Genomic DNA, 11,710 nt, shown 5'->3' with positions numbered 1-11,710 from the left:
TCAATATCAGTGGCTTTTCTGTTGATATGAATATCGTTTCTGAGACTGACACCAGTGTGGAATACTGCAAGTAAGTGTTAATTTTTGCTTTATTGTTTCAAATTAACAGAGCATAAAAACAATGTATGTGTGATTAAGAACCAATGTGGTATCTCTAACCCAACTGGCATGGCATACCAGTGTAGTGTCTCTTTAACCCTACTGACATGGGATATCAAAGTGCACAAATCACAACCATTTTACATAGATTCAAACATTAATCCTACTGACATGGGATATCAAAGTGCACAAATCACAACTATTTTACATAGATTCAAACATTAATCCTACTGACATGGGATATCAAAGTGCACAAATCACAACCATTTTATATGGATTCAAACATTAATCCTACTGACATGGGATATCAAAGTGCACAAGTTACAACCATTTTACATAGATTCAAACTTTAACCCAATTGACATGGGATATCAAATTGTGCAAGGTACAACCATTTTATTGAGTTAGTTTCAAAGTTATCATCCATGGAAATATTTTCTATCACTGCAACAACATTTTGACCACAATGAACCAGATGCAAGGCAGTTGAGTGCAACATGATACATTTAGCATGTATAAGTAGGTGGAAATGATGCACAGATAGATGGGTACAGATGATGTCTGTCATGTTAAATATATGGGTGGAAATGATGTCTATTATGCAAAGACATATGGGTTGAAATGATTTTTGGCATGTGCAGATATAATGCTGTAGATGATATCTTGCATATGTAGATATATGGGTGGAGACAATAAAGGGTTAATTAAACTACTTTATATCAATCAATACATATTATTACACTTGGTACAAAAGATATTTTATAACTTAAAAATGAATATTTAAATACGTTCTCAGTCTGTACTTCTCTGCACAATCTTGTGATGCTCTGAATTATCATTTATAAGTTTTTGTTGTATCTTCTCTTGTGAGGGCTTCAAATTGTTCAACCAATTAGAAACATATATAGTAGATACTGACAACCCAGAATATAAAATTTCAACCCAAATGACAAACCCTTCTATTATCTTCTGTTTTTCAAGAAATATGTGTAACTCTCTTTTATATTGCTGTTAGAAAATTGGTTGTATTTATATAACTAATAAAAAGAGGGTATTCTATGTATAAATCAGGCAAGTTTCTTTTTGTTTCAGTAGTAAAATCCAATACTCTACAAAGCTAGCCTGATAGGTTTAGACAAAAAATGTTGCTTTAAGCAGTAATGAATTTGATTTTTGTTCTTTATAAACCTATTTGAAGGTTAGAAATTACAGTGGTTTTACACTTCTATTCAAGTGCATTATTCAATATTTTTAATATAGCATAATTATTCATAGTACAAAACAGAAATTTTATTATCCTTCTATAAACATAAAAAATAATCACAAGAGATTTCATAATATTCACCATTGGTTTCATTTTGTATTGTAACAGAAGTGACATTTGAACAAAACTTTAAAGTATTTTTCTCCAAGGATGTACTTAGTTGTTTAAGATAGAAAGTTAAATTTTTTAAAAAAATGACTGAGTACAGATAACAATTTTAAGGTAAAGTTGAAATTTTATAAAGTGTAAAACATCCACAATAAAATAAGTTGTTTAAAATGCTGGCTTCTATTTTAAGGTCATTTTATTTCATGGTTTTTTCATTCAGGTACCAAGACTATAGAGAGCCCCCAACAGCAAACAACAAATACGAATATAAGACGTTATATTGGCAGCTTGCTACAACTCGCTTGGTTTTTGTTTTTATTTTTGCAGTTGGAAACAATTTATCAACTTCTATATCTTAGTTTTGATTAAACTTAATTACCTTTACAGTTTATTTTTAGTTTATATTAAAATAAATCAATTTACAGTAGCTTTCACTTTAGGACATAAAATACAACCTTCTTTCTTCAAAAGATAAAATATTTTTAAATGCTAATTGTAGAACTAACCTGACACTTTATTTAACCAAAGTTTTCAAAACAAATATAAAGTGTGAATAGCTTTTATTAAATCACCTTTTATTTGTAATTTAAATTTTTTGAGAAAGTTAAACATATGTTTTGGTGTACATAAACCCACAGAACCAGTTGAGAAATGTTGTATTAAATTAACTTTAAGGGAGTTGGAAACTTTTTAACATTTATTGCGACTGAAAATGTATAAACATTATAACTATGTTCAGTTGTTTTTAATGAAGCAACATAAATAGGCTATAATAGGTAATACATTTTAATACAGCCAGGACAATCCTAGAATGTTTTTAAAAGCTTCAATAACATTTACTAAGTTATCCTACACAAAATGGATGGATTAATCATTTTTGTTATAAAACTATCCTTTTTTATTACCCAATTCTAAAAGTGCTAGATTTTTTTGTGGCTTCTGTTCACCCAGTATAATGTTTTTCTAATTGTGTAGCACTGATACTGTTCTGATTGACTGTGCGTGCTCATTAGTAATTTAAGAAATATTCATAATTTAATCTTTGTTCATAAAGTTTTATAATCTGCACTGGTTAAACTGGTTGATAATAACACCTAATCAAATATCTATGGTCAATTAAGTCCAACAGGGAAAACAGTTTCCATACATTTATGTGCCACAAGAACAAGTACATTTCAAACTTTGCCAAAGTCTATCTAGAAGCTCCCTAAAATAAAGAACAGAAGATAAATACCAGATATTCTTCAAAACCAGTCACCAGATTCTGTACTTTAATAATGCATTTGATTAGATTTATAATAGATTAAGCTATGTATAGTATACTTCTATTAAGTTCTAATAACCACACACTAATATATCAAAAACTTTCTGCCTGATGTAAATACATTTTTCATTTAATTAGAAACAAAAAAAAATTATAGGACAGAATAAATCTCTGGGCACAAGAACAAGAAGTTATGAATTTTATTTTGATAGAAAATAAAAAAGACAATGTACAGAATATATTTTTTACTATCATAAAGAGAAGAAACTATTTCTCTTAAAACAAACCACCTTTATAAGTACTTCGAGTTGTAAGAATATTTTGCTCATTGTTTTTTAACCAAACTTCTACCTGTTTTTCCAGTAAATCTTATCTGTGTAGTACTCAAACTGCACTATTTATACTGACTTGCTTTGTTCTCTTTTGGCCCTGGAATTGCTTCATGTTGGTTCACACCGTGTTCTTGCTGATATTCAAAACCGACTGGCCCATTTCTCTTTAAAATCTACTTCTATCCAGTTTTTCTGGATACCAGGCCACGTTGGTATTTGTGGGAACAAGCTTGCAGACACGGCAGCTAAATCTATCTGCTCTGACACTATCACCACTGTGCCTATTCCTTACAGGGACTATGGTCCTGTATTCAAGGCTTGGCTCTGTGCCAGCTGGCAGTTGACTTGAAGTGAACAACGAGAAAACAAGCTTTTCCAAATAAAACTCTATATTTGACTTTGGCTGTCTTGCTTCTGTAAGGATTGGAAGGAGGAAGTTGTTCTAACTAGACTATGCATTGGTCACATCACAGTTTTTTAACTCATCCTTTGCTTTTATCTGGAACTGATGCACCAGTGTGTAGTCTATGTAACACTCAGATCGCAATAAGCCATATTTTATTTTTTTGCTGTTGTTACGACTCTCAACGACAACACCATTTTAAACGTTCTGTTCCATGGTTTGTCCATGATGTTAGACAGAGTTATTGGTGACAGTGACACTGTCCAACTTGATAAAGTTTTTAGTTTTTAAAGGCTATTAATCTTTTTAATCTCATTTAAGTGTTTTATATTTATTCATTAAACCTTTTTTATTATGGTTCCCTTTTAAGAATCACAATCTCTCTAGTTTGATTTGAAATTAGAAAATGGCCGTAACATTAAGTAACTTGACACCAGAACTGGAAAGGCCAACTTCAGGTGACTGATGGTGGTTTTTGTGCTTACCTGTTAGTCTTCCTGGCAGGTTATGATAATTACCATTATGCTACAGAAAGCTCTTTATGACTTTTCTTACTGTAGTTTTTCTCTTAACATTGTAGACTAGATGTAAATGTTGGTTTTATGTTCATAATTATAATTATGAATTATAATATTCATATGCCAAGAAACCAATAAAAATATTGTAAATAGGGTGAGGTTGTTGGTGCGTTGATCAAAAGCTTCATTTCAGACTCATCTTAGTTAAGAGCCTTAAGTGTCATGAAGAGTAAAGATGGAATTGGTGTGACGTTCTTGTTGTAAAAGAACGAATATTTAATTATTGACTTTGATTCTACTGTAGTAAATTCACTAGTCTGGAAATTAGATGTCACTTTGTATTGAGGTATCAAACACTGTCATGCATGTCAAGTTTCCACATTTCATTTAATTTAACACTATGAAAGTGGTTATTTAATATTATGGCATGTGCCAAAACTTGAAATAAGTTAATTTTAGTGCATTATCTTTAACATTTAAATAAAGTTTTAAGAAAATAGTGGATAGTAATGAAGCAATGAAATTTATCATGCTCCAGGCTAGCAAAATGAAGAATATGGTGTCCATATTTTAAAAATTTGTTTAATTAAATTGTGTATTTTAATGGATTGAACTCAAGAAGGTCTTGTATGGCTAAAAAGTCTTTCTTTTAATTAGGTCAAAATTGGGGGCTGAATATCTAAGACATTAGTGTTACTGTTCACATTACTGACTGCCTTACTCAATCTTTGCTATAAGTATGGTACAGACAATTCACCTTGACATTCATTACTTATCAACACATCATACGGTGTGTTTTAGTTAAAGGTACAAGAAATACTGTGGTAAAGGAGTTTAACTTGATTCTCTTCCAGATAATAGTGAAACTGTCAAAAGAGGTCCATCGGGTATTGGGTTTTATTATCAGTATCACTTGATACAAATGATAGTTCATCTGTTTTAACTTTTAAAATTCACATGTCACATTTGACATGACATTTTTATTTTTTCAGTATACCTGTAGATTGTTTTGCTAGCAATACTTAAGTGCATTACAGATCAGTTGGTAAATAATCACGTGATTGGCTGTACTTGGCAAGTCGTTATTGCACTGGTTGATATACATGACTTACTAAGAATTAGTTTTATTACAGAATTAGCAATCTGCTATCTTTGTAACATGTCTTAAATTTTTAAAAGCTGTGATGATAAACATATTGCAAATACAAAACACTTAAGGTGGGTATTGTAAATAGCAGTTTTGCATAAATTGGTTTCATTGTGTGTAGAAAAGATAAGGTACTAATAATAAACAAATTTGTTTCTCAAATAATGTGTAGACTCAACCAGTTAATCTTATTGATCTAGTTTATAGAATGTCATGTCAACAATTAATGTTGGAATAACTTCTGTCATCAGGTATTTAATGCACCCCTCCCCCCTTTCATATTTCTAATCAAAATGGGTCATCATCACAACCCAGTAAAAACCAGTGTTTTGTCAAAGGCTCCAATATTTTTATACGTTTATTTATGAACATGTATATGACATAAGTAATAGTAATGGACTTTTCACTGGTTTATAAAATTTATGAAAATATTTAACTTAAGTTTTTGACTGAAAGTTAAATGTGTGCTACATTAATCTGGTGTTCTACCAGTTGAAAGGGTAGTTTAAAGTATGTTTTAAACTTTTGTATTTTTGTACTCCTAATTTATGATTTTTTGGCAAAAATGACTGCTAACATCAGGTTTCTCATGGATATGTCATTTGGTTTGTTCAATATATTCCAGGTATTCTAATGACAAGACTTTGCAAGTCTTGCATGTGTTATGAACCTGATTTTATATAATGTTTTATGTTTATCATTGTTACAGTGAAAGTGTGGATACCTATTGATATATACATTTGCAATCTAAATACTAGATTTAGGCTTAGATCTAAAATGAACATTAGCATTCTTTTGTGTAGCCTAGTAATAAAAATATTGCTGTTACAGCAACACTCTTCTGTGGCTCATCTTTTACATTTAATCTTACTGTGGGAAAGTTTTTGTAAGTTGTTTTGAACATGGTTTTAGTTTCTGCATCCTGTTACTTTGTTAGAATTGAAATTTCTGCTTTAACATGACTCCTTAGTTTGAGAATGTATCAAATCTAACTAATCCTTTCAACTTACAACACTAATATTGATTATCATAAATTTTTTAAATCAACTTGAAAAATATTTAACATTATATTCTTATGACTGAATTATTCCCAGACTATTATAGTACAAATTTAATGACCCAAAATATAACCCCAAATTGAAAGTTTCCACTGTTATCATTTGTTGCTATACTAAATCACAAAAGTATCAGCAACTGTACTATTCTAAGTAGCAAGTGCAGTTTTGACCTCCATGACGTAAATGATGCATTTCATACAAGTAAAAAATAACAGTATTGTCTAGTTAACACTTTTCAATTAGACATGTTGAAGAATAATTTTATATTTCACTAGAAATTGTATGAAAACTGAAGGATGTGAAAGTAAAATAATACGGTTGATAATATAAAACAACTTATCAAACGTAGGTAACTCAGGATGTGATTATTACACTGATCTAGATGAAAGTACAAGTTTTACCTCCAGAACAATAAGGCAGAAATTAGTATGAAGCGACCATAGTGAATGTTTATCTACTAAAAATACGACTTCAGAGTGGTAATTAAACCAAAAGACTAAAGTGGGATATGCAGATAGATTGCAGTTGAGGAAGAACCATTAGCTTTTCCAATGTCCAACTGTTGTCTCTCTGTTTGTTATTCTGGACGTCAATAGTGAAGTGGCAGTTGGCTATTCAAACTGTCAATTGTAAACTAATGTTGTTCATTTGTTTGGAAGATTGGTAGCTGGTTGGTTTCTGTTTTAGACCCAAAGTACAAATGCAACTTGTTTTCAGATCCCAGCACAAATCATGAAGAACAGCCCCAGACTATTATTCCTCCTCTACAAAGCTGTACAGTTGGAACTATGCATTCAGGCAGGAAGCGTTCTCTTGACATTCTCCAAACTCAGATTCGTCCGTCAGACTGCTAGATAGTGAAAGGTGATTCGTCACTCCAGAGAACGCGTTTTACTGTTCTAGAGTCCAATGACTATGTTCTTTACACCACTCCAACTGACGCTCGGCATTGCACGTGGTGATCTTAGGCTTCTATGTGGTTGCTCGGTCACAGAAACCCATTTAATGAAGCTGCCGACAAAAAGTTCTTGTGCTGACGTTGCTTCCAGAGAAACGTTTAGAACACTAAGTACCGAGTTGATTTTACTCCTAGATGTTTCCATTTCAAAATAACAGCACTTACAGTTGATAGGGACAGCTCTAGAAGGGCAGAAATTTGACAAACTGACTTGTTGGAAAGGTGGCATCCTTTCAACAGTGCCACGTTGAAAGTTACACAGCTCTTCAGTATGACCAACTCAACTGCCAATGTTTGTCTAAGGAGATAGAATGGCTGTATGTTTGATTTCATGCACTGTTAGTAAAGGGTGTGACTGAAATAGCCAAGCCCACTGATTGGAAAAGGTGTCCACATACTTCTGACCACATTATGTATATACCACTTTAATACACTGCATGATAAAATAAGAAAATGATAAGTTATCAGGGTATAGCAGTAGATATCATATTACTAAACTTATAGTACTTACTTAAGGGTGAGAGATATACTTTGGCTCGTTTCCATCCTGTTTAAATACAGCGATTTAATGTGCAAAACATTTCGTTTTTATTAAAGTATATGGATTATCTGCTTGGAAATCTGTCATCGAGTGGTTGTATATTATGTAGGAATTTAGAGTTTGTTGAGTGAGGTACTTTATATGTGTTTATAAGTATTGCATGTTTTTAGTTCAATTTTATCTTTCTTGGATGTGACATTGATTCACTCTGGAGAAGCGTATTCTATGATTGGTCGTATGTATTGTTTGTATATTTTTCATGTGTTAGTTCGTGTTGTTCCTGTATTATATCCTGACAGAACTATAGTTTGTTTCATTCTTCGCCAGATTCTTTTGAAATGTCATCTGTATACTTTTGTTAGGTTAATTTTGTGACGTTGGTAAGTTTTTCTGTTTTTGAATTAGGCGTAAAGTTATACGAAGGCTATTTCTTAATTTATCAGTGTAAGATTGCAGGGAAGGCAACTAGTCATTACCATCCACCGCCAACTCCTGGGCTACTTTTTTACCAACGAATAGTGGGATTGATTGTCACCATATAAGACCTTCACAGCTGAAAGGTCGAGCATGTTTGGTGTAACGTGGATTCAAACCCCCAATTCTCGGATTATGAGTTGAGCAACTTAACCACCTGGCCATGGCAGGCCAGTCGTAGATAAGACGAAGAAATTTTGCTGATGTAACTGTTGTGAAGTGTTCTGTTAAGATAGAATTTGGAGTTAATTTTAATTAGTTTTGTTAGTACAGTCAAACATCGATATAAGGCGCTAGTTGGGGTCCAAAAAATTCGACCGCGTTGTATCTGATTGCGCCTTATACCGATTTGATTATATATTTTTTTGACCCTCGGGGTGAGCGATAATGCAAAATTTACGCGTTTTGTAGTGAAATAAAGAAAAACAAACAAAACTACTTACACCAATGATATAGCATTTTCTTTCTATTTTTATTTATTAAACTCAATTTTAAGACTGAAATTAAATGTAAAAAGCAGAATTCTAAAGAAATTTATCGAATTCATTACTTTGATGGGGCTGATATTCTAAAAGTAGTTCCGTCAAAGCAATCATGTGATCATTTTTACGATTAGACGCTGATTAAAATTAGTTCAATTTTAAAAGTTAATACATATAGTAATTAATTTTGATAATTTATTTACTAATTATTAAAATCTAAGTACAAACTGAAGTCAAATAATTACCAGATAAAAAAATGTCATGGCAAAGTTTAAAATACGAATTCAGTACTGAAACAAAAACGGATTTTTCAAAAAATTTAATAACAATAAAATATAGTAAGCACATAAAACAAGCTGAAATGCACAAATTTATAGTTACTCAGTAGTCTTCTTTCTTTCAAAAGCCTCCAAAAGTGTCTGTTGTCTTCCTCCTTGGTTCCGCATCCTCTTCGCAGTTCTCATTAGGTCCTGGATCTGTAGTACAGTATCTTGCAAATTCCTAGATTGTGGTGTTCTGCCCAATATAGAAGTTGTTCTGTGTACTGTACTGCCTGAATTGAGGTGATGCAATTCCTGAGTACTTCTGGAATGGGGTCATCTTCTTCTTCTTCATCTGGAGTGGTAAAATCTGTTGGTGCTGCAGCTGGGTTCTCTATTGCTTTCTGGATCTCTTCATCTGTGAGGGGTGGCTGGGTAACTGGTGCTACTTCGTCAATCTCGGCCCACTGCTTCACAAGGGTTGTCAAGGGGGAGTCCATCCTGGTAGTCTACAAACTTCCTTTCTGCCTCTGCTACTTCTTCTGCTGTAAATCCATGGAAAATGTCATCTTTTTCTTCTATTGGTTCTGGTTGTGGTTCTGGTGCTGCTTCTTTGAGTCCTTTATTCCAACAATTGATGATGGTGCTCTGGCTTATCTTGTTCCATGCTATGCTGCTCATGTAGATGGCGTCCTTGATGGTCATCTTCTTCAAGAACTCTGGTACGTTGCTGATATCATCGACTATGGCCTTGACCAGTTGAGCTCTGTATTCTCTCTTGAAGCTGGCGATGATCCCTTGGTCAAGTGGTTGAATCTTGCTGGTGGTGTTTTTGGGTAAGTAGAGTACGGTAATCTTTCCATCTCTTCTGGTGAGGTTCTCTGCCAGCGGGTGTGCTGGGCAATTATCCAATAGTAGTACGGCCTTCTCTTCTTTCTTCTGTGTTCTGAGGTGCTTCCTGACCGCTGGGACGAATTCCTGATGAAACCATTCTTCAAAGATTGTTGCTGTCATCCATGCGTTTTTGCTGCTGTTGTAGTCAAGTGGTAGTGTCTTCATGTTGAGGTGATGGAAACATATTGGTTGTCGAAACTTTGCTCTGTCTTTGACTTGCTTGTATCCTGATGTCTGGGTCTCTGTCCGAAGTGCGAATGTCCTATCTGGCATAGCCTTGTAGTAAAGTGCTGTCTCATCACAATTGTAGATCTGGTTCAGTTCCAAGTTATTCTCCTTGATGTAATCCTGTAGTTGAGGGATGAATTCCACTGCTGCTGCTATATCTGCCGACTTTTTGCCTCTCCACAAATCTTGATCTGGTTGATGCCGTGCCGCTCCTTGAATCTCTGTAGCCATCCATGGGTGGGCTGCCAATCTTCTTTCTGGTATAGTTGCTGGTAGGTCTTCTCTGCCTTTGCAAGGACCATGGGTCCTGAGATGGGAATGTTGTCTGCTCGAAGTCTCACAAACCAATCATAAACTTCCATGTCCACTGCTGGGTCTGCTGCTGTCTTGGCTTTCTTCCTCTGTAGTCCTGTCATTCTGTCTACCTGGTTGCAGAATTCTCTCAGTTGATCTTCATTCTTCAGCCAACCTCGAAGTGTAGACTTTGGAACTCCTATTTCTTTCATAATCTTGGTCCTTGCTTCCCCGTTCCGGATTCGCTGCACAATCTGTATCTTCTTTTGTACTGTGTAAGCATTCCTTTTGGTGCCTCTCTTCTCCATGGGTATAAATACGCTGTATGTTGAAAAAATATGAAAATCGCAGTCTGTCGCCACCGGATGGTCACTATCCCATTCACTCACGACAAAATTGACTCGGTCGACGAAATTCTGCCTACGAGCTGGTGTTACAAGACCTTTCAGTTATTCGGCGATATTAGAATAAAAGGGAATAGCTGACGTCACAGATTTCCAAGAAACTATTTCGTCTGAAAGCTTCTGGGGAGCGAGCTGTTTCTTAGAAATTTATATGGTTTCAACATTGACGCTATCGTTTGCAGCACTTCATGCCACTGTCACTGGTGTATGAGTGTATATGACTCATCCTTCGTCATCCATCGGTCGATCAAGGATGACTTGTGGTTTTAATGAAAATAAAGTTTTGATACTTCTTGCCTAAGCACTGAGAGCTATCCTATGACTGGCAGATTATGTACTTTACTGTAGTTGACAGCGCCAGGAATTATTACATGCAGGCCGGGGTTTGATCACAATATGCGGCGTGACAACCATACAAAAGATTGAAGTGGATGGGGTTTTGATTTTGATCACATTAACCGGCTGATTACATTAAGCAGTGGTAATATTAAGCGGCGGCCTCTGTAGAAACCCAAAAAAATTTTGGGCCTAAGACCCCATCGCGCCCAACTGATTATCGCGCTTTATCGATGCGTTTTATATCGATGTTTACCTGTACTAATATTTGTGTTAATGTTATATTAATTTTTTATTAGTTATCATCCTAACATAGATAGTAAATCTCGTGATTATTTTACCAGAAAGTAAAAGAATTGAAAGAACAAAAAGGTACATTTTGAAAACAAGCATCAATACCAAGCAATGCTTTTCTAACATCCTACAAGGTGGCATATAGAGTTGCGAAATGTAAAAAGCCCCACACAATTGCAGATGAACTGATTTTACCGGTTGCACTGGATATGGTAAACATTATGGTAGGTGAATCTGCGGGAAGACTTCTTTGAATGGTGCCTTTATCCAACAGCACTACCAGTCTTAGAATCCAACACATGACCGAAGACCTCAACGATCATCTTACTGCAAAAATAAAGGGAAGGAATTC

General features: G+C 34.3%; 1 protein-coding gene across 1 annotated transcript; it reads left to right on the top strand.

The window, feature by feature from the left end:
- On the top strand, positions 1–5,083 carry LOC143224202 (anoctamin-2-like). Its single transcript, XM_076452634.1, has 2 exons — positions 1–70; positions 1,692–5,083. The coding sequence occupies exons 1-2, from the start codon at positions 27–29 to the stop codon at positions 1,828–1,830; spliced, it is 183 nt and encodes a 60-aa protein (XP_076308749.1). The 5' UTR covers positions 1–26; the 3' UTR covers positions 1,831–5,083.
- Positions 5,084–11,710: the final 6,627 nt, after the last annotated feature.

The sequence above is a fragment of the Tachypleus tridentatus genome, chromosome 8 (assembly GCF_004210375.1).
Source record: "Tachypleus tridentatus isolate NWPU-2018 chromosome 8, ASM421037v1, whole genome shotgun sequence".
Classification (NCBI taxonomy): domain Eukaryota; kingdom Metazoa; phylum Arthropoda; class Merostomata; order Xiphosura; family Limulidae; genus Tachypleus; species Tachypleus tridentatus.
This window is presented reverse-complemented; position numbering and strand designations above follow the sequence as displayed.